The 23,973-nt window shown below is 43.5% G+C and overlaps 1 protein-coding gene across 12 annotated transcripts in view; it reads left to right on the top strand.

Moving 5' to 3' along the window:
• Positions 1-17,016: 17,016 nt before the first annotated feature.
• SUPT20H (SPT20 homolog, SAGA complex component) overlaps positions 17,017-23,973 on the top strand; it is a 60,074-nt gene continuing 53,117 nt past the window's right edge. For 11 of the 12 annotated variants that reach the window (XM_026653588.1, XM_026653581.1, XM_026653585.1 and 8 more), the window contains exons 1-3: positions 17,017-17,103; positions 18,551-18,647; positions 23,108-23,143. In XM_026653588.1, coding sequence (XP_026509373.1) covers positions 18,645-18,647; positions 23,108-23,143 — 39 coding nt within the window. In that variant the 5' untranslated portion in view covers positions 17,017-17,103; positions 18,551-18,644. The remainder of the gene's footprint in view (positions 17,104-18,550; positions 18,648-23,107; positions 23,144-23,973) is intronic. The other variant, XM_026653582.1, reaches the window with a different exon arrangement.

The raw sequence follows: 23,973 nt of genomic DNA, 5'->3' as shown, positions 1-23,973 counted from the left end.
ATCGCTGGTCAACTGTACCTTTGTAGTACCGCCCTGACCTCTAGTGGGTTGAATGAGTTAGCTGTAACAGCAACAGTAAATGTTAGGTAGGATTCTTGAATATTTTCCTTTCAGATTGGAAAATACAGAAGTCACAATGCAGGCAAGCCAGAAGCCAAAAATCTGTGAGTTGAATTACATGAAATGAAATTAACAACAGGACAACAGCATTTCTGCCCATGCCTTATGGCAACATCCAACTGGTTAATGAGATCTTTATGAGAGTCAACACATGAATGCTAATTCCCATTCTGAATTCTGCCTACTAGATAAATTAGCTACTTCATCATTCTATTTGCTTTCTGCAGTGGAAGCACTACCTCTAGTTTGATTTGCTGATCTTTGACCTAGATTGGATTCAGGGGAAGTAAGACAGGGTAGGGAGTAGGATACATTGCAGGTTCTGAAAACCTAATCCCAAAGGAGATGTGAAATAATCAATTTTCATTAACTTCAGTGAGAGTTAACAACACTTTGCATCTCCCAGGAAACACCCCATTTTGTATAGTGACCCCCTGAGGATACACCACACAGTCTACTTACAGTTACCGCAGAACATAAGCACCTGTGGACTAGAACCCAGGTTGGCAAAGTTTAGAGTGGCTGATATTTCCACATTGCCAGCAGGAAGCAATGCAGAGGTACACCCAGGGAGCACTGTGGAGAATAGGTGCTGCAGGAAGTACCACCTACGAGACCCAGAATGACACTACCTTGCAGCCCTCTGATTGGCCAAGTGCCCCTACTTATCCCCAGAGGTTGCCCAAGGAAGTTGTCTGGGCAACCACATGGACCTTGGCCTGCTGCAATATCAGACTTCACTTAGTCTCCTGATCTTTAGTCCCTGACTCCAGCCTGACTCTGATCTTGTTTCCTGCCTCTCAGTTCTAACCCAGTACTGCCTCTGATCTCCCATCCCTCATGGGCATACCTCCGCCCATTATGACCTCTAGGCAAGACCGCCTATGCCCTGGTCCCTTACACAGGCTAAAGAATATGCTGCTTTATTGTTGGAACTACATAGTCAAAATGGTGGTACAACCCCAACCAACAAACTGGAAGTAAGGTCAAAAAGTAAAGCCAAGCTCCAGTCCATAATACTCTGAGTGACTCAATTAACCCCTTAATAGTCACATTACTACATCCCTCCTCTCCTAATTTACAGCATGGATGAGGTCCATTAAATAACCTGCTCTTCTTTCTTTCTTTCTCCGGATAGCAGACCTCCCCAACTGCCAGTGAAACCTCAGGTTTTGGGGAAACTCTTCCTTCAGTCTTTAGGTTTGACAATTCAGTAGATAGCTCAGTGGTTTGAGCATTGGCCTGCTAAACCCAGGGTTGCAAATTCAATCCTGAAGGGGGCCATTTAGGGAACTGGGGTAAAAATCTGTCTGAGGATTGGTCCTGCTTTGAACAGGGGGTTGGACTAGCTGACCTCTTGAGGTCCCTTCTAACCCTGATATTCTATGTTTGGCCACCACACATATGTCTGAGCCAAAGATTTCATGCATGAAATGCCAGGATGTGGTTCATGTAATTCAGTCAGGACTTGATCCCATCTTTGTGGGGGGATCACAACTCTTGTGCCCCACAGTATACATCCATTCTGTATACTTATTTCTGTACCCCTGGTCCTAAGTAGGTGAATTTTTTTTTCCTCTTACTCTGATTTGGACACCTGTGTGATATGAGCTGAATTAGCTGGGACAGCATAGGATCCCATCTAGAACATTTTCTTATCTGGGGAGCCTTTACTGGGGTCTGGTCTAGGTCTTCCATGAGTAGCACAATTTCTCCTGGTGGTTCCATAGAACCAAATGGTTCTGGTAATGGTAATCAACGGAGGGCATCAGCATTGGCATGCTGATGTCTGGCCTTATAAACTATTTTATACTTATAGGCAACTAATGTCAAAGCCCAATGCTGTAACTGGGCTGCTGCCATGATTGGCACTCCTTTACTTTCATTGAAGAGTCCCACCAATGGTTTGTGATCTGCCAGAATAGTAAAAGCTTCCCATATACATACAGATTAAATTTTTTTATATGCCCAAAACAACAGTGAGACTTTCTTCTTCCAACTGGAGTAACCCCATTTAGCTTTTTTCAGCGTCCTGGAGACGTATCCACTTGGTCTTTTTCCAACATCTCTCATTTTATGAGACATAACTGTCCCCATCTCATATGACAAAGCATTGCAGGATGAATTAATTCTCTGCTCGGGTCAAAATGAACAAGGAGCTCTGAGGATTTGAGTAGCTTTTCTGACTCCTGGAAGGCTTTCTCTTGTTTCTTTTGCCAATGCCAAGGGATCACCTTCCTAAAACGGTGATGTATTCTAAATATTCTAAATTTATCTAGAATATTATCTAGAATGTGTCAGACCTATCTATCTAGGTCTGACACATTTGGAAGAAATCTGTGATAGTAATTTAACATATCTAAGTAGGCTTTTAGCTCAGTGGTGTCCTGGGGGCTGGTGCTTGTTCAGTAGTCATGACCTTGTCGGCCAGGGCGAACTCCCTCCTTGTCTATCCTGTAACTCAGTCCTCCTCCTATCTCATCTGCTGGTATGCCTGTGACATGTCCAGTTGATTGAATTTTTGACCTCCACCTAGCACTGCAAGTCTTCTGTTCACAGAATGAGGTAACTGTCTAGCTTAGGAATTTGATTCACTGTTACTTTATAATCCCCACAGATGCGAATGGTCTTGTAGGTTTAACCACTAGTACTATAGGATAGCCCATACCAAAACTGCACTGGTGAAATAATGCCCTCCTTTTCCAACCTGTCCAACTCAGCCTCTATTTCTCTGACAGCATGAGGTGTAACACTGAGCCAGCGAAGGTTAAACAATCAGCAAGCTAGGTGACCTGTAAGCAACACTTAAGGACATATCAAAAGGGTATTGGAATAGAAACCAGGGACATTCCTTGCAGATAGTTATCAAATCTATGTTAAGTAGACTAGAATCCTTAACGTTTGCTTGTATTGTTAGAGAATCAAAAGGTGGATGCTAAATGTATTTGTCTGTGTTTACCTATATCTTATGACAAGTTTACCTATATCTTATTAGAAAAACAATGTAACCAAATTAGCTTGTAGATGCTAATTCCTTTCATGTCTTAATTGCCTTCTATTATGCATGCAGATGGTTCAAAGATGGTTCTAAGGATCAAAGATGTAAAATACTGCAGGAAACTAATAGTATTATTTACATAGTTAAGATTAAGACAATGTATGCTGTAATGAAATAATGGCTAATTGCCTGATGTGAATGAATGCAACTTGTTTATCTGTGTACGCATAGGAAACAAAAGATTAGCTTCAAATCAACGCTCCACAGACAATATACACTGGCTATTCTTCCTTGGGGGTGGGGAGGGGGAGGTCCTGTTGTGACAACAGGCTTATCAGCTTGCTTAAGAGCTATAAAGGAAAGCCCCAAGCCTTATCCTGCCATCTGAGGTTGGCTTAAACTTTAACAGGGAAGATCTAAGAAATAAAACTGAGGTCTTCAGGTTTACCCTGGATTACCCTGGAATTCTCATGGAAGAATTTAAAGAAATTCTACACCTGGACTGCCTATTGGACTATAACCTTTTAAACTGATTCCAGAAAGACTTTTACAAATGTGCAGCCTCATCAGCTCTACTAGCACACTGCATAGCACTTCACAAGCCTAGCATCACAGATCCATGCTAAAATCTATGCTTACACATTGCTGATAGACAAACATAAATAACATGTAAAATTAAATTGCCTTCTTCAACACAAAAGTAATGCATTTCATAATTATATTTATCTGTTCATATTTCAACATTAATTGTTTTTTCCTATTACTGAGAAAATGCGTAATTGTCAGAATTTGTCTGTAAGACCTGTGAGTACGTGCCTGTGGGCATGTTGCTGTGTTAGGCAGGAAGAAGGGAAATATGTGGCCTAAATTGTCAGAAGTGACTTGTGATTTTGAGTGCCTTAAGTTCAGAGTACCTAACTGGAGACACTTTAGAAATGCATGGGTGCTCAGCACATTCTGATAACCAAGACTTTTTAAGATGTTTCAAGTCAAGCACCCAAAAATGGAGGCACCAAAACCACTAGTCATTTCTGAAAATTTAGGCCACAGTATTTATTGGCTGGCTGATCTCCATTGTTTAAAAACAATGGAAGTCCTTTTTGTGTTCTTTTTCCTGTGAAGCTGTTTCCTTGAAGGTAAGTGATTCTTGGGGGCACCAAACTGAATCTACGACTGAAAAGCTGTCCAAGGTTTATTTTACTACTGGTAAAACTCTCTCTCAACACCCAAACTATAAATCTCTGTCTAAGAAAGCTAACTCATAGACTCATAGAATATTAGGGTTGGAAGAGACCTCAGGAGGTCGTCTAGTCCAATCCCCTGCTCAAAGTAGGACCAACTAAATCATCCCAGCCAGGGCTTTGTCAAGCCGGGCCTTAAAAACCTCTAAGGATGGAGATTCTACCACCTCCATAGGTAACCCATTTCAGTGCTTCACCACCCTCCTAGTGAAATAGTGTTTCCTAATATCCAACCTCCCACTGCAAATTGAGACCATTGCTTCTTGTTCTGTCATCTCCCACCACTGAGAACAGCCTAGCTCCATCCTCTTTGGAACCCCACTTCAGGTAGTTGAAGGCTGCTATCAAATCCCTGCTCACTCTTCTCTTCTGCAGACTAAATAAGTCCAGTTCCCTCAGCCTCTTCTCATAAGTCATGTGCTCCAGCCCCCTGATCATTTTTGTTGCCCTCCACTGGACTGTCTCTAATTTGTCCACATCCCTTCTGTAGTGGGGGGACTCATCTGTGTTTGACAATGGGTATGTCTACACTACAATGTAAGCCCAGGGTCAGTGAGACTTGAGTCAGTTGACCCTGGGTTAGAGAACCCCAGGCTTGTGTGTCTACACTCATTGTTAAGCTAAGGTTAGGGTGACCATATTTCCCAAAGGGAAAATGAGATACTCCCAGCAGCTTGTTTGAGCGCCCCTCGCCCCCCATACCACCCCTCCCCCAGCAAGGCTGTTGCCCGGTCACTACAACGCTGCCACTTTCACCCCCCCAGCCCTGCCCCCTCCGTGCGAGTCTGGCATTTCTGCTCACACCCCTGCACATTACTCTTTTACAAAAGTGGGCATGTGTCCCACTTGCTCTTGCCAACTGATCAAGTCGGCAAGAGCAAATGGGACATATGCCCACTTTTGAAAAAAAAAAAAAAGTTGGGATGGCCAGGACAAGGCTTAAAAAAGGGACCATCCTGGCCAAAATGGGATGTATGGCCACCCTACCTAAGGTTAAGAATTTTCTAACCGAGGCTTGAACGTGGAGCTCTGGCATCCACACCGCAGCATGCAGACCTGGGTCAAACCAACCATATCCCAGACTCCCTAGCGCTCACCTGAAATGTAGCTGCTCTTGCCCTTCTACCATGATGCACTATGGGGACAACTGACTGTCCACCCTGCACATTACAGGAAGTTTGATCAGCCTTCCAACACATCCTGCTGAGCAGTCATTTTGGTCAATGCACTACCAGCTACCAGACCCAGCAAGAGGGAAGAGGCACTTTTTGAAGAACTTCTCTTCCTTGTGTTTTCACTCCTGTATCAGGAAATGGACAGAGCTTCTATGAGATGCTAGTGGACATTTCAACATTTTCTGACGCACCAAAAGCACCTGACAAAACTTATGATGGAGCAGGAGGAGTAGTAGGAGTCAGAGGAGGAGGAGTACCCAGGCATGGCAGCAGGGGCGGCCCTAGACTAGCTGCCAGCAACTGGCGCCCTAGGCGAACCATGCAATCGGCACCCCACCCCCCAAACCCCAAAGGCGGATCTAGGCTGAGGTTTTTGGTAAACATTTTGCCCCTTTTTTCCTTTTAATGTTTAAGCATTTTTTTTTTAAACAGAGGCTTAATTATTTGGTTTGTCTGTCTGTCTGTCCAACCAATGTTTCTGAGATCAGATAATTTCGTATCTCTATTTTTTCAGAATAGATTTGTACACAACAACTAGCTGATATTTCAGTTCGATTTTAAATAAAAATGCATTAAAAATGTTAATTATAATTATTATTACAAATCCAAAATATCCCATTAAGCTATCCTGCTTTAACTGCCATTATCACCACATCCAATATAGAAAGAAATAAGAAAACTCTTCAATGAACTTTAACCTGTATTTACAAAACAATCTGGAAAAAAACCCACACTGTGCTCTTAAAACATGACTTTTCTTGCTTTAAGTTTTGAAAATTCAGTCACTAGTTCTTTTAGATCCAGTTTTCAGGGCCGGCCCACAACATTTGGCACCTGAAGCGGGGAGCACAAATGACGCCCCCATGCCCCCTCACTTGGGCCAAAACTTTGAAAGGTCTCAATTCTGCTTTCTTCCTGTTCTACTCCTCTCATGGTACTGCTCTGCTACCTACCCCAATAAAGGAGAAATAACAACTTAAAATGCCTTGTTCAAAAATTATAAGTAACACTTAACTTTCAAACGCCTGAACAGCAAATGTAACTTTTTTTCTCTGCATAGTAAACACTGTCATTTTTATCTGTTTGAATAACACTGCTCTACAGCCAAAATGCTTCTGAAATAAATGTAGTCAAACTTTACTAATTCTGGGTCACTGAGAACGAAAATGATGCTTAAAATTGTTGATTGGCTCTAGTTTTCAAGATATGCTATTGGGTCAGTATATACGACCCTTGACTTGGGAATGGCGGAGGATAAGTGAGTTATAAAGGGAAGGGATCTCAATTTAAACCAGAAATGACTAAAATACATCTTGGACTGGATCTATGAATAAATCTATGACTGGGTTTGGACAGTACTTGCTTTTTAGGCAAAACAATGAATGATGCAATCTGAAGCTGGTATTGCGTCATACATGATCTGAATTGCATCATGTTATTCCTAGAAGTCATGGATGATGCAATCATAATGAAGCTTACATCACTCTGCTGAACAAATTGCCCTATATCAGCTCTAGAAATCATACAGTGTCGTGCTCTCTTATTTGTCAGTGTTTGATTTTGCAAAGGGACACATTTCTGTTTAGCCAAAGTGAGCAGAGATGCCTCGTACTTGTGTGAACAGTGCAGATAACTTCTGCTATGTTTGTGGTGAAGTGACTTTTGAATCACAAAAGCGCAGTATAACCACTATGGTTAAGAAAGCCTATCACCTTTATTTTGGCTGCAAAATTGGAGATCAGGACAAGAGGTGGGCCCCACACATATGCTGCAACACTTGTGCAACAAATCTTCGCCAGTGGTTGAACAGGAAAAGGAAATCTATGCCTTTTGCAGTGCCAATGATTTGGAGAGAGCCAACAGATCATACCAGCAATTGTTACTTCTGCATGGTGCCTCCAGTTGGGAAAGGTGTGTCAAAGAAGAAAAAGTGGACTGTGCATTATCCAAACATTCCATCAGCTATACGCCCAGTATCCCACGGAGAAGGACTGCCGGTTCCTGATGCACCAGAATCATTCTCACTTGAGTCAGATGAGGAAAAGGAAGAGGATGAAACTTCTGGTCCTGAACCATCAATGTCACAGGACCCACATTTTCTCCCATCCTCCTCCTCTGAACCACACCTCATAACACAAGGTGAACTGAATGACCTTGTCAGGGATTTGGAACTACCCAAGAGTAAGGCAGAGCTGTTGGGCTCCAGACCACAGCAGTGGAATCTCCTGGCAGGTGATGTTAGGGTTTCCATGTTCCATGACCGTCAAAAGGATCTTGTCCCATTCTTCTTCATGGAAGGTGATCTTGTAGCCTGCAACAACATCGATGGTGTGATGGCAGCCCTCAACATCGTTCACGATCCAGATGAGTGGAGACTGTTCATTGATTCATCAAAGACGAGTCTTAAAGCTGTTTTACTGCATAATGGCAATGTTTTGCCATCAATTCCAGTTGGTCATGCAGTCCATATGAAGCAAACCTATGACAACATGAAACAACTTTTGAGGTGTATAAACTATGACCAACATCAGTGGCAGCTTTGTGGCGATTTGAAGGTTGTTGCTCTCTTGCTTGGTCTGCAGACTGGATACACAAAGTACTGCTGTTTTCTCTGCGAATGGGATAGTCGTGCAAGAGATTCCCACTACATCAAGAAAGATTGGCCACTCCGACAGTCATTGGAGCCTGGGAGGAAAAGTGTTCAGCATCCACCACTTGTTGAATCAAGGAAGATTTTGTTACCACCCTTACCCATCAAGCTGGGTCTGATGAAGAACTTTGTCAAGGCCATTGACAAAACACAAGCAGCTTTCAAGTACCTCCGTGGAAAATTTCTAAGGTTAAGTGAAGCTAAGATAAAGGAAGGTGTCTTTGTTGGTCCTCAGATTTGTGAACTTCTTCGAGATGATGCATTTGACCATGCACTGCGTGGCAAGGAAAAGACGGCATGGAAAGCCTTCCAGTTAGTGGCAATAAATTTTCTCGGAAACAACAAGGCAGACAACTACAGGTTGTTGGTGGAAAACCTCCTCAAGGCATACAAAAGCCTTGGTTGCAACATGTCACTAAAGATACTTTTTTTGCACTCTCATCTAGATTTTTTTCCACCGAACTGCGGAGCAGTGAGCGACGAGCACGGCGAGCGATTTCACCAGGACATTGCAACAATGGAGAAACGCTATCAGGGCAAATGGAGCCCATCAATGCTTGCAGACTATTGCTGGACAGTGACAAGAGATGCTCCATTTAATGAATACAAGAGACAAGCCAAGAAGCGCCGAGGAAACACTGAATAGGACTAAACTATGTACATAATAATTTTTTGCCTTTTGTTTCATAATAAATTTTATTTATACAACCCTTTTGCTGATTTTTAAAGTGTTACATAAACAGGACAGGTGAAATATTATCATGTAAAGCAACCATAAACACATGAAAAGATCTAGGTTTACAATTTATGATTAAAATTCTATTATCTACACAATATACATAGACATAAAATGTAAAAACTTAAATATCTTAGAAACAGTAGCCAATCAGTTGTTTTAATTGTCATATTTGAATTCAGCACATCAAAATACATAATAAATAGCACATTTTATCTCTGAAGCAGACGACTTCTCAAAAATTGTAGACCAGTGTTATTTGTCTGCCCTTTTCTGATGTGTCAGATTCTTTTTTATGTGAATGTTTCTCATCTGATCTGGCCCATACTTTATCCTCTTCCATCCTCTCCTCCTGACTAGAACCTAGAGAATCTCTATCAATAGACTCTCCTCTAAGAGAAGTCTCTGTCCGATCCACGTGCTCCGCTGCAGTAATTGGCTTTCCCCTATCTCTTAGTTTAAAAACTGCTCTGCAACCTTTTTAATGTTAAGTGCCAGCAGTCTGGATCCACTTCGGTTTAGGTGGAGCCCATCCTTCCTGTATAGGCTCCACCATCCCAGTTCCTAATAAATCTAAACCCCTCCTCTCTACACCATCGTCTCTCTGCCCCTTACACAGGGTTTTGAGCAAACGGTCAAGCTAGCTCTCAGTAAGTACAATACAGCACAATGTAAAATAAAGCGCGTGGGAAGGGAGTGCCGTAGCTGACATGCTTTGCAGAAGAGGTAAGTGTTATAGAAGATGAGAAGGGAAGGATCTTGGCCTACAGTCAATGGAAGGTTATCGCAGGCACACTGAGAAACACATACGAAGGTATACAGCTTACCATGAGCACACCAGCAGGTTTGGAAAGTGAGGATCCAAAGGTAAAAATTACAGAAATATTTTCAGTCTTTAGAAGTGAAATTTAAAACAAGTATCAGGAAATGCTACCCATGACCCACATCTGACATGCCTTGTTGCACCAGTCAAATAAAATGTTTCATCCAGTTATACTTTGTATTATAAATAAATTTCCCTAAAAATGAAGTACAGTCTAGGATTAACTAGCAAGAACAGTATGTGCTTGGAAGGTCATTTTGGAAAACTACATATTCTTAAAGGAAATGTTGAAAGTGTTATTGCCCATTAGTCATCTGATCTACTGAAATTGTTCATAAGACTGAGGTTTTTCATGCTTGCAGCTTGTACTCTGTAATCAGAACATAGGCTTGAAGTTTAAACTGAAGACTGAAGGGAAATACGAAACACAGGACTAAAGAGATAGCACGTCTAGTTAGAGGTTATAAACAGTGGTCAGGAAACCCGAGGTTACCTTCACAACTCCTCCAATGATTTGCTATGTGACTTCTAGTTAATCACTTAGTTGAGGATTTTAAAAAGCGTGGATAGATGCAAATAGCCATCTGGATGCTGCATCATGATACCTATCTCTGGGCTCAAGTAGGTGTTGGGTATCGATCCAGGGGATTTTCAAACTGGAGGTTGTCCATGCCCAAATTATCTCAGCCCAGTGGTTTGAGTGCTCCAGGAGGTTAGATTTAGGGGCACAGTCTGAATCCAAAGAATCCACGGAATGGATTCTTTAGCAACATGTTCAGGAGCACTCAGGAGTTGCTCCAGGTGCTCAAAGTTAAACATAACTGAGCATTTATATATTTTTAAAATAATATTCCCTTCATTTAAAGTATCTTATATTTAACAAGAATCATAAGTGTCAGAAGTGTGTGAAACATACATCAAGTTTTGCAGATGGAGTAACTGAGGTAGTGCCCAGCTGCCCAGAGGCAAATTCTTTGACGCCTCCTACATTACATTTCAGAATGAGAGTATAAAGCTAGTCAGTTTGCACATTCAAAGTTAAAAAAAAAAAAATTCACATATGTCCAGGATCTAAGATCTTTTTGCATATGTGAATGTTCCACAATATAAGCAATTTTCTTATTTGAAACCACTTACTGTGATACTTTACAACAGCTCTGGCTTCAGTGAACTCAGACTATTTTATTGAGTGTCATACACCTGATCATTTAGGTTGGCTCCAGTGACAAATTATCCCCAGTGAAAAGACTAACTTCCAACACTGCACATTCAATTAACATACACCAAGCCAAACCAAAATAAGCAGAATGACTATAATAGATTCATTTTCCATATAGACAATGGCAAGCGTTCAAAACACCATAAAAAGAATATTCTTTATAGCTATAGTCACTACATGAAAAAGAGTGCCATATGCGTTGCTAATTTTTAATAGTAAGGGTAATTAACCATTGGAACCATGGGCGGCAGTTATAATAGGCCAGGGCCTCCCCTGGCGCTGCCGCTGAACCCCCAGTTGCGGGGTTTGGCTAGGGTTGCCAACTTTCTAATCCCACAAAACCGAACACCCTAGCCCCGCGCCTTCCCTGCCTTAGCTCCGCAGCACTGCTGACTGGACTTTTAACGGCCCGGTCAGCAGTGCTGACCAGAGCCGCCAGGGTCCCTGTTCGAGTGGGTGTTCCGATCGAAAACCGGACACCTGGTCACCCTACGTTTGGCGGGGGAAGTTTTTGCTTTATTTGACAGGGTAACAAGCCTTGTGGATGAGGGGGAAGTGGTAGACGTGGTATATCTTGACTTTAGTAAGACTTTTGATACTGTCTTTTGATGACCTTCTCATAAACAAACTAGGGAAATACAACCTAGATGGATCTACTATAAGGTGGGTGCACAACTGTTTGGAAAATTGTTCACAGAGAGTAGTTATCAGTGTTTTACAGTCATGCTGGAAGGGCATAACAAGTGGGGTCCTGCAGGGATCGGTTCTGGGTCTGGTTCTCTTAAATATCTTCATCAATGATTTAGATAATGGATAGAGAGTACACTTATAAAGTTTGCAGATGATACCAAGCTGGGAGGGGTTGCAAGTGCTTTGGAGGATAGGATTAAAATTCAAAATGATCTGGACAAACTGGAGAAATGATCTGAAGTAAATAGGATGAAATTCAATAAGGACAAATGCAAAGTACTCCACTTAGGAAGGAACAATCAGTTGCACACATACAAAATGGGAAATAACTGACTAGGAAGGAGTACTGCGGAAAGGGATCTGGGGGTCATAGTGGATCACAAGCTAAATATGAGTCAACAGTGTAACACTGTTGCAAAAAAGCAAACGTCATTCTGGGAGATATTAGCAGGAGTGTTGTAAGCAAGACAAGAAAAGTAATTCCGCTCTACTCCGCACTGATTAGGTCTCAACTGGAGTATTGTGTCCAATTCTGGGCGCCTCATTTTAGGAAAGATGTGGACAAATTGGAGAAAGTCTAGAGAAGAGCAACAAGAATGATTAAAGGTCTAGAAAACATGGCCTATGAGGGAAGATTGAAAAAATTGGGTTTGTTTAATCTGGAGAAGAGAAGACTAAGAGGGCACATGATAACAGTTTTCAAGTACATAAAAGGTTGTTACATGGAGGAGGGAGAAAAATTGTTCTTCTTAACCTCTGAGGATAGGACAAGAAGCCACGGACTTAAATTGCAGCAAGGGCGGTGTAGGTTGGACATTAGGAAAAACTTCCTGTCAGAGTGGTTAAGCACTGGAATAAATTGCATAGGGAGGTTGTGGAATCTCCATCATTGGGGATTTTTAAGAGCAGGTTGGACAAACACCTGTCAGGGATGGTCTAGATAATACTTAGTCCTGCCTTGAGTGAAGGGAACTGGACTAGATGACCTCTTGAGGTCCCTTCCAGTTCTATCATTCTATGATTCTATGCCCCGTGCAGGTTCTGGGGCAGCTGAGGAGGTGGTATGTGCTATTTAGCTTCCCGGAGTTCATCAGTAATCTCCCTGGACTCCAGAGAGATTACTGATGAATCCAGGAAGTTAAGTAGCAAACACTGCCTCCTCAGCCACCCCAGAACCTGCATGGGGCATAGCAAAAGCTTCTTCCAGATAAGACGCTTTTCCCTGGGGTGGCTTGGGGTCTAGGGAGGGGAGGCATGGCTGCGGCTGGCCTGGGGTTCCTCTGGGCTGGTGTGGGGGGAGGGGACTCGGGGCTTCGACTGGCCTGGGATGCCACTAGCGGGGGGGGGGGGTGTGCTCAGGCCTCTGGCCAGCCCAGGGCTCCTCTGGCCGATGGGGGGCGGGTACCCGGGGATCCTCCGGGCAGGGGGGAGCTTGTGGCTCAGGCCATGGGGGGGGAAGAGGTCAGGGGGTCTCGGTGCTCCGGACGTGGGGGTGGGGAGGCGTGAGTGGAAGGGGCAGAGCCGGTGGCTAGCCTCACCGAAGGGGGGGGCTCCACCTGCCACCCATGATTGGAACAGGTGCTAATTTTTAGAAGCTAGGGCAATTAACCATTGGAACAACTTATCAAGAATTGTGGTGCTGTCTCCATGACTGGCAATTTTTAAATCAAGATTGGATGTTTTTCTAAAAGATCTTCTCTAGTTTCAAACAGGAATTAATTCAAGAAAGTTCTATTGTCTATGTCAGTGGTCTCCAAAGTGGGGTGTGCGCACCCCAGGGGGTGCGCAAGAGGATCCTCGGGGGTGCGCGGCAGGAGGAGCATTTTTTTTGCTTCGTCAGTTCGGGCGGGAGTCCGAGCGGCTTTTTTTTTTTTGCTTTGGCAAAAATGGTAGAGCCGGCACGGCAGGGGGTACGTGCTCAAAATTTTTTTACTGATAGGGGTGCGCGATCAAAAAAGTTTTGAGACCATTGGTCTATGTTATACAGGAGGTCAGACTAGATGATCACAGTGTGGTTCTTTCTCTCCTTATAACCTATGAATCTATGTACATAATTTGTCCCAGCTGTGCATGACAAAGATTACATATTGTTACAATGTCTTTCCTGTGGGGCAAAAGGGTAAATATACAGAGAGTATGTTTGAAGAATATGTAATCTGTGATTCCAAAATTCCCATGGCCAGCTTTAGGAAACCTAACAGATTCCCAAGCCCAGCATCAAGAAGTACTTTTAACACAAAACTTTTATTCAACTATTAAGAACATATCAGGCCGGATTCACCACTGTGTTACTCAACCTTTATGCCGGTGTAACTCTAGTGATTTAAGCTGTGAATTTTCTCTGGGGCTATTCAGGGTACTTCCATGGTTCTCGGCCTCAGAACAATCTCAGAGGCCCCTATGAAGTCTGGGAAACATAGAATAGCTGTAGCAGAGGATGCTCTAGCTACATCCCTTCATCACCTCTCCCCTCCCATTACCCTACACTGATACACTCCCTTGTTCTGAGGCTGGGATGAGGGCTAGGGTAGGGCTGCCCTTAACGGCTCTGTGCTGGTGTAGGAAGCCTCCTTATGTGGGGCATATTCTCAGAAACCACTTCCTCTGGTGACATAAAGAATCCCTAGTGCAATAAAGAATCACCCTCTCTGTTCCCCTATGTATAAAATGGGAATAATAATACTTACCTATCTCATAAGCATGTCATGGTAATTATTTACCATTTGTAAAGTTCTATTTATGTGCTAAGTACAATCACATTATTTTATTGGCTGTATATTATGAAGGAATGGGTTACTCCATAGTTGAGGCTGGAGCTACCCCCCCAACCTACACCTCTATTTTTGATTTATTTATAAGACAAAAACTTAGGAAGAGACTAAGTTTTGATTCTGCGTAGCATGTGGACCAAGTTGGGAAAGACACCTCCTCCCACTCATCAATTATAAAGCAAAATTTTAGATATTTTCAACTTTTATATATTCCTGATGAATTTACTATTAATTTGTAAGATCTACTAAATAAAGAGTCTTCAACCCCTTTTTACTTCAGCAGGCATTGGGGAACACCAGCACTTTGCAGGAGGAACTCAGGACCTCACAAGAAATGACCCTCACCTATTACATTTGGAAAAATACATTATCACAAGATATTGGCTGCTTGACAGAACCTTCATTATTAGACAATGGAAAAATCTTATATAGACAATGAATGAGATGGAAAGATTAACATATTCAGCGAATAACTCTGTTCCTAGGTATTATAACATATGGTCTCCTTGGCCAGATGCTTACAGAATTGCTACCATTAATCAATGTTGCAATGTTACTAACACAGTTTAAACATTTTTTACAATTCTTGTGCTTTAAGGGATCCAATTCCTACCCCAAAATCTGTATTGCTTGATTAATAAGTTGATATTTAGGCAGTAAGGAGTTGTTTTCATTCTTTCATTACTTCATTATTTTATCATCTAATCCTGGTAGATACTCATCTCTAAATATACCATTTTACGTTTGTAGCTTGATCTTGATGCTCCTATCTTACTTGTTCTATAATTCATAGAAATTTTAAATGTGCGCAGGAATATACATACACTACTCTGTATCTGTGTTTGTCTTCTTTGTTGTACTTTTATACATAATAAAAATGTTCAAGTAAAGCAAACAGACAAACCACTTTCCACCTATGCCATCAGTATATTTGTAATGCAATCTGAGATCAGCCCATTGCCTCTGACTCCTGTAGGGATAGTGTCAAGCACCACAAAGATCCTCATTGTTTGGAGCACCTGCCTGCCAATAGCAACAGAGGGTCCTGTGGCACCTTTAAGACTAACAGAAGTATTGGGAGCATAAGCTTTTGTGGGGAAGAAGTGAAGTTCTTACCCACGAAAGCTTATGCTCCCAATACTTCTGTTAGTCTTAAAGGTGCCACAGGACCCTCTGTTGCTTTTTACAGATTCAGACTAACACGGCTACCCCTCTGATGCCTGCCAGTGAATATCTGCCACCCTTACCAACACATACACTGCATCTAAGTAGTGATCAGAATGAGTATTAGCCTAAATGTTGCAACATGATGAGGTCTGCCCTTGAACTGCCACCTCCACTGTTGGTTTAGAGATGGCTATTTGTAGACCCCTGCAAATCCACAGATATCCACTTTATATCTGCAAATATTTGCCTCTGCAGATAGCCGCGGAGCATTTTTGCAGATGCAGATGGATGCGGATCCAAATTTTATATCTAAAGCCCTGCAAATCTGCAGATATCTGCTTTATATCCATGGATCGTTTTTGCAGATTGCAGATCAGATGCGGATGCAAATTTTGTATCCATTCAGGGCTCTAGGTATTTGCAGGTTTTGTACTGTAGAATTTATAGAATTCTGCAGAAAGCCATCAAACGTTTATAGAAAACCAGCCCTCATACCAAATTTGTAATTCTAACAATGAAACAAAATTCATCCCACTGCATGCATAGAACCATTGCCACCCCCCACCAGAGTCACCACTGTGCCCTTCACAATTCATAGATCCAAAGGCCAGAAGGGCATTGTGATCATCTCATCTGACCCCCTGTATAACACAGGCCAGAGAACGTCCCCAAAGTAATTCCTAGCGCACATCTTTTAGAAAAATATCTAGTCTTGATTTAAAAATTGTAAGTGACTTGGTAATTTATTACAAATGAACTGCTGCTACACCAACCAGACATGGACTTGCCCACTAGCACTGAAATACCTGTGCCCCCCAGGAATTTCCACTAGCATGGGCATCAAGCCTTATCTATTTTAGGTACTGAAATGGTCCTCATTCCTGTGATAATCACAACCTTTCACATAGTTGTCCTCACAACATCCTGGTGAGGTAGGGAAGTACTATTTTCCCCATTTTAAGTGTTCTCCAGGATGGCAACGCGAGGTACAGAGAGTTACTAAGGGCCAGATCCTCCAAGGTATTTAGGCTCCTAAGATCTGGACATAGGCGACTTTCCCAAGGTCACACGGGAAGTCTGTGGCAGAGCCGGGACTCAGGGTTGGGTCTGGCCAGTGGCAGGTGAGTGTGGGAACCACGGTGGGAGAGGCTGGGAGGCTGCAGGGGTCAGCGCCTGCACTACAGGCTAGATGCACATGTAGGGAAATAGGCGACGGCCCCAGAACTGCCTCATCCCTGAATCACCCCCGCACCCCCGTTCCCGGATTCCCGCCCCCGCAAGCTGGTGGGGACAGGGGACTGGGAGCCCACACGCGGCTTGCTCACCATGGCAACACGGCCGAATCTCCCCCGCCCCCCGGCCCGTCTCTAGGGTAACTCGCCCCGCCCCTTCCGGGCCGCGCTCGGAAGTTCCGGGGCGGAAGCAGCCGCGGTGCCGCGGGCTGGGCGGGGGGCGGATGAAAGGGCCGCGGGGGCAGCTGCGCGGGGGGCAGGACCCGACATGAGGTTGGCAGGTAAAGGGGGCTGGGGGCGAGGTCGAGTCTAACCCGCCGCGTGCCCTTCCGGCCGGCGCCTTCCTTCGGGGCCGGGCCGCTAGGGCCTCCCGTACCCGCCTCTCTGCGGCGGTGGTGTCGCCTGGGCCCGGCCCTCCCCGTGCTGTCTGGGCGGCTCTCGTCGCTCTCCCGGCTGGGAGCTGCGGCTCGCTCCCAGACCGGCCAACGGCGACGCTGTCAGTGGTGGCCGCCGCTGCCGCATCCCCCAACGGGACCCTGGCAAGGCCTGGGTTTAACCTGCCTCTCCCCACCCGCGATCCCGTCGTCATGCCCCTCCCCGCGCCCCTGTCAGCCCGCCGGCAATCCCGCGGATCCAGCCCGGAGTGTAGCCAAGCGCTGCCGTGATTTCGGTCCTCCTCACCTCAGCCTAGCTGTGGGTTGTAGGGTCTCTAGGCCAGGGATTGTGCCTTCGATGGCTTGGAAAGCGCTTAGCACATCCTGGCCACTAACTAAAGGCCAGAGCTGTAGCTTCCTTGTTGGAGACGCAGCATCACTTACCACCAGTACCACAGTGTGTCGCTGGAATTGGGACCAAAAACAAACAAAGGCTGAACAGATTTCTAAGGAAAGAGGTTGGCTAGCATATAGCTAATAACAGAGAGACATATTTGTCAATTTAAACATAATCTGTCATTTAAAATATGTATTAAAAAGCTTTATAGAGCCTAAAACCAGTAGGAATGTTTCCACATTTCAAAATAAAACCCACTGGAAATGGTTAAACGGCTCCCCCGCTGTGTTTGAAATGTAACATTAAGAACCAAAAGTAAAACTGATCTCTTTGACTTTCAAGTTTCCTCATTGAGAGAGAGGCTGAAAGGGAATGGAGCATGATTAGTAAACAGGATTTAAAAACTTTATATTTAAGAATTTGTATTAAAAAAACCTGAAAAGTCTATTATCTAGTTGAATTTAAAAGTGAAACAGTGCTGGACTTGGTTAATAGCTGAATGAAGAACTTCTAAGGAGCACCTATGTGCTGAGTAAAATTGTTAACACCTCAGTAGTTAACACCCCTGAGTCATTACTGAATGAACATCTCAAAATGGTGCAAGGAGGTGTAGTTGGTGGAGCTGCTGTCCTTTGAGTATTATATAAAATCAAAGCCATCAGCACTGGCTCTTTGATACATAAAATAAATGTTCTAACCACTTACTTCATTATATATTCCATTTTACTGTACCTATCAGAGACACGGGTGATATTGGTAGTCTGCCAAGACACCACAGGTATGGGTAATGACATTTGGCCCTGTAATTTCTTTTCAGTGGTAACTTCTGTATTAGTGGATGAAAGATGCTATATCAATTCAATATAATCTGCCATTAAAATGTCTTGTTTAAATAATTATAATGCTTGTTTAACATAGTTGGTGATTGTATTTTTTTCTTCCCCCCCAACCTTACAGTATCTCTTGTGACCCTAAAAATATGACTGTTTGCCTACTGCACCAAAACTCCTAAATATTTCATCTGCCATTTGGACACCTGGCTTCAACTACGATGGTAAGATACAATTCATGTCATGTTTTTAATAACGCTTGCCTTTAGGGTGGTGGGTATTTGGCAGGTGAAGGTGGAGAAGGGAAAGTCCTTTGTGTCTCTGACATCCTCAGAAATGTGACTTAGCAGTGTAACACTCTCCAGTTGATGGTGGGGCTCTCTGTGGAGCTTGTGAATGCTGTGCCTAAATCAGTTAGTCACTGCTAATAGAATATAGGAATTGTCATATAAATCTGTTCTTGTGTCTTGTCTCCAACAGTGGCCAGTTCTAGATGATTCAGAGGAATGTGTAAGCCTTACTCACACATCTATAGGCAGTTAGGCAGTAACATGCCTATAGGGTATTTTCTTAATGTCAAGCAGTCAGTGGATGAGTTATGCCTAAAAGTCTGTGGCTTGATATCCCTTATGCACATCTATCCTAGAAAGTATAACTCTCTGTATTATTCATATAAATATTTAATGTCTAAATATCTTGAATCCTGTTACTTTCTGTCTCAATGTTTTGTAGCAGTGGTTTCCACTGTTGAAAGGCACAGCATCAGCTTGAAAGTCAGGCTTCTACCTGAAAACTTCATACCTACTATTGTTGCAAGTAATTTCTAAGGTTACTATCACTGAAAGATTAGGTGGGGGGAAGTATTTTGTCTTTTATTGCACTCTTTTTCTAGCCAGTTTCTCTTCCTGTGCACTGCACTAACATGATGAAATCATATGTTTGCTCAGATCTGGAGGGAACTTGTATGGACATTCTTCCCTGGGACTTAAAAGAGAGAGTATTTTTAGAGCCCTGCACAGATACAAAAAGGCACCAGGCCCACACTGGGAAGGAGCACATTATGGACTCTTCTAACCCATACACACAGCCAGGTCTGGCCTCTCACCTGGGGCAGTCCAGCACCCAGGCCTTGCTGTGTGAGCGGCTCCCAGCCAGCAGGTCCCACTCGCCTGTAGGGGGCTTCCCGCCCAGCAGCTGGGCTCTGCCATGCAGACTGGGCATGCCTGCTGGCTCCAGCCGGACTGGGCAGGCTCTCGGGGGTCTACCCTGCTCCCCAGCGCAGCTTCAGCTCCGAGCGGTCTCTGCTGCCCACCACCTATGGGACCCTGCCTGCCTCACTGGACCGGTGCAGAGGCCAGGCTGGTCTTGGCCAATAGGGGTGGGGAGAGCAGTGTGGGGGGGCTTGGCTAGGCCCCGCCAGGCAAGTGGGTCCTGAGTGAGCCCGGTCCGGGCAGGCCCCACTCCTGTTCCAGCCTGGCTGATGGCGCCACTCTTGAGGGGCCAGAGTGATCCCCACACTGCTGGCTCAGCCCAGCGGACATGGTCACTTCCCAGTGGGGCCAATAAGTGCGAACGAGGGACAGGGTGAGGGGGAGTGTCTCTCTTTGGGAGGGGGCACTGAGTAGTGGGGGGTGGAAGGGGTTATGTGTTTTGGGCGTTGGGCATAGAAGGGATGAGGGGGCACTGGAAGGTTGGGATGGTCTGTGTGTTGTGGCACGGAGTAGTGGTGGGGTCTGGTGGCAGGGGGTGGTGGTGTGAAGGGCGCTGTGCAATTGTGGTGGTGGGGTCTCTGGGCTGGGGAGCACTGGGCATAGTGGGTCAGAGGAGTGCTGAGTGCAGGGATCTGTGAGGGATCTCAACGGGGGATTCTGTCCATAAGGGTCTGTGGGGAGGGGCTGGGTGAGGGGGGGCACTGGGCATAGAGGATTGGGGGGCAATGAGTGGGGGGCAGTGTGGCATAGGACCATGCCCAAGGGGAAGGAGCGCGCTCGGAGTGCAGGGCCGGGTGGGCCAGTGTGCGTCTGGCAGCTGCCGGTTTGTAAAGAGTGCCCTTGCTTTAGGCTGGGCAGAGCGGATCCATCGTGGGGGGTCCCACATATGTTTGGCTCCGGGCCCACAAAATGTTAGATCTGGCCCTGGGAAGAAGAGCTAATAACTGATGGCATCAAGAAAGCTGAGGTGCTTAATGCATATTTTGCTTCAGACTTCACTAAAAGGGTTTATGATGACCAGGTATTCAACGCAATTAATATTGACAGTGAGGGGAATGAATGCAAGCCAAAATAGGGAAAGAGCAGGGTAAAGAGTATTAACATGTATTCAATTCAGCAAGGCTTGATGAAATTCATCCTAGTTCACTTTTGGAACTAGCTGAAGCAATCTTGGAGTCATGAGCAGTTATCTTTGAGACCTCTTGGAGGATCGGAGAGGTCCCAGAAGACTGGAGTAGGGCAAACATAGTACCTATCTTGAAAAAGGGGAACAAGGAAGACACGGGGAATTATAGACCAGTCAGCCTGACTTCAACACCTGGAAAGATACTGGAGCAAATTATTAAAAATCAGTTTTTAACTCCCTTGGAGGATAATAGGGGTATAAAGAGTTGTTGGCATGGATTTGTCAAGAACAAATACAAAACCAACTTAATTTCCTTCTTTGATAGGATTACTGACCTACTGGGTAGGGGGAAAGCAGTAGAGATGATGCACCTTGATTTTTAGTAAGGTTTTTGACACCGTTCCACATGACATTCTCATAAGCAAACTAGGGAAATGTAGTCTAGATGAAATTACTATAATGTGGGTGCACATCTGGCTGAAAAACCGTACTCAGAGTAGTTATCAATGGTTTGCTGTCAAATTGGGACCGTGTATCTAATGGGGTCTCTCAAGGATCGGTCCTGGGTCTGGTACTAGTCAATATTTTCAGTTAACGACCTGGATAATGGAGTAGAGAGTATGCTTATAAAATTTGCAGATTATACCAAACTGGGAGGGGTTGCAAGCACTTTGGAGAACAGGTTTAAAAATCAAAATGACCTTGACCAATTAGAGAATTGGTCTGAATTCAAAAAGATTAAATTCAATAAAGACAAGTGCATTGATTTTTTCCTTCCTAATGCACAACTACAAAATGGGGAATAACTGTCTAGGTTATAGCACTGCTGAAAAGGATCTGAGGGTTCTAGTGAATCACGAACTGAATATGAGTCATCAATGTGCTGCAGCTGCAAAAAAGGCTAATATCATTCTGGGGTGCATTAACAGGAGTGTTGTATGTAAAACACAGGAGAAAACTGTCCCACTCTACTCGGGATTGGTGAGGCTCCAGCTGGAGTACTGTGTCCAATTCTGGGTACCACAATTTAAGAAGGATGTGGACAAATTGAAAAGAGTCCAGAGAAGAGCAACAGAAATGATAAAAGGTTTAGAAAACCTGACCTACAAGGACAGGTTGAAAAAACTGGGAATGTTTAGTCTTGAAAAAAGAAGACTGAGGGACGAACTGATAAGTCTTCCAATATGTTAAGGGCTGTTATAAAGAGGACAGTGATCAATTGTTCTTCATGTCCACTGAAAGCAGAACAAGAAGTAAGTAGCTTAATCGGCAGCAAGGGAGATTTACGTTAGTTATTAGGAAAAAATTTCTAACTATAAGGGTAGTTAAGCTCTGGAATAGGCTTCCAAGGGAGGTCTTGGGGTCCCCATCGTTGAAAGCTTTAAAAAAAAAAAAGTTGGTCAAACTCCTGTTAGGGATGGTCTAGGCTTACTATAACTTCTCGAGGTCCCTTCCAGCCCGACATTTTTATGATTCTGTAAATCAGCTACAATAAGTATTATCTAGTGAATTCTGCTATTGGATGTTACGAACAATTTTCAGGACTTTGAGTTCAGTATGCAATCATGGGCTCTGACATACTTTTCAACCCACCTCAAAGGGAATCTTTGGGGGAGGAACTCTGCCGAAGCTCAGTTTTTGACCAAATGGCTGCTTGTATGTCTAGGGAAGGGGCCTAGACCACATCTCCTTAGTGGCTCCATGTTGATAGGAGAAGTGTAATGTACTGAATCTGAGTGATGGAGGTTTGGGTCTTCGTTCCCATTTCATGGGAAGATGACCTACTTTAATGCACACTCTTTGATATCAGTGGCTGTGGGCTTTGATCTGTTTCTTCAAGACTACTCTGCTTTACATTTAGCTGTTACTAAGTCTTTCTCACTCTCTCTCTCACACACATCCTTTATCCCACTAGTGCTACTCTTCCTGATGCAATAGATGCAAGCAGGCGGTTGTGCCAAGAGATGTTGTATTGGCAGCCAGGGTAATGGCAAAGAACAGCCTTGCCTACCTGTTTTTTCTCAATTTTTTAAAACCAAGTTTTGATTAAAACTTGGTATTGCCCTCCTTACAGTTTGGCATCACTGTCCTTCTAACACTTAATAATTCAGTCAAATCTACACAAATCCTGTAGTGGAGTTAATTACTGTTAATGCAGTTAAACAGAGTGCTGAATTTATTGGTAGAATTCTGTACATGCTAAAGAATCCTACATTTGATCAGCTAGTCCTGTAAAAATAACAAACTAATATTTGAGTCCTAGTCATAGAGTTTGGGGTGGTTGTTACAGTACAAGGTTTTCATCAGTTAACACATTTTCTAAGAAAGCTGTTTATAATTTTTGCAGCAACAAGCTTTAGAACTGGCATTGGATCGTGCAGAGGTAAGGAGTAGCTAAGTTGCCTATTGATATGTAAATAATATACCAGCCTTAAATTTAAATGTCTGTTTACATTCTGTGCATTTATATTACATGAAGGTGTTTTTTGTGTAAACTATGTATAGAACATTAGTTTTGCAAAATTGTCACTAAAACTACCAGCCCAGGCACAGAATCTACTTGCCTGGTCTTTCCCATGATGAAAATAAAGTCTTAAATGTTTTCCTATTTGTAAAACAATTACGTATCCTGGTCAAGTAGAATCCTACAAGGCTGCTATTTATATAGTCTACATAAACCTAGTGTGAGCAATTTAAGTCATCCCACAGCCAACAAAGAATATATCAGTCATTTTTCATATATAGGTTCTCCTACACTATATAATACTGGATTCAAAATATTTGGGGGGGAAAGAGGGAGAACCTATCTCTCATTAAAATAAACCAAATGATCAATCAGCACTTTGTCAAGAATGGAAATGTTTCCTCCAGAATTTGTATTTTGTGAAAGCTTGTCTGTGTAAAAACTAAATCAAGTGCTAAATTTGACCGGAGTGTCTTAACTAACATTTACTAAAATATTGTACACATCTTGCATCTGCTTAGAATTACCCTGCTTTCTAAAAAAATGTTAGAGAAACACAGGAACAAAGTAGGCCTTCTAAAACACAGTTGGCTGTGTTCAAAGGGAGTGAGTTGTACCAGGGCAACAGCATTATATCTGAATGTTGCAATTGTCTTGGTTCAAATACAGTGAAATTTCAGGTTTCTTTAAGGTTTTGTTACTGTAAATATAAAATGTTGGCATAAAGTGTCGTAGACTTCAGAAACTAC

Source organism: Terrapene carolina, unplaced genomic scaffold (assembly GCF_002925995.2).
Source record: "Terrapene carolina triunguis isolate 2854851 unplaced genomic scaffold, T_m_triunguis-2.0 Scaffold141, whole genome shotgun sequence".
Taxonomy (NCBI): Eukaryota; Metazoa; Chordata; order Testudines; family Emydidae; genus Terrapene; species Terrapene triunguis.
This window is presented reverse-complemented; position numbering and strand designations above follow the sequence as displayed.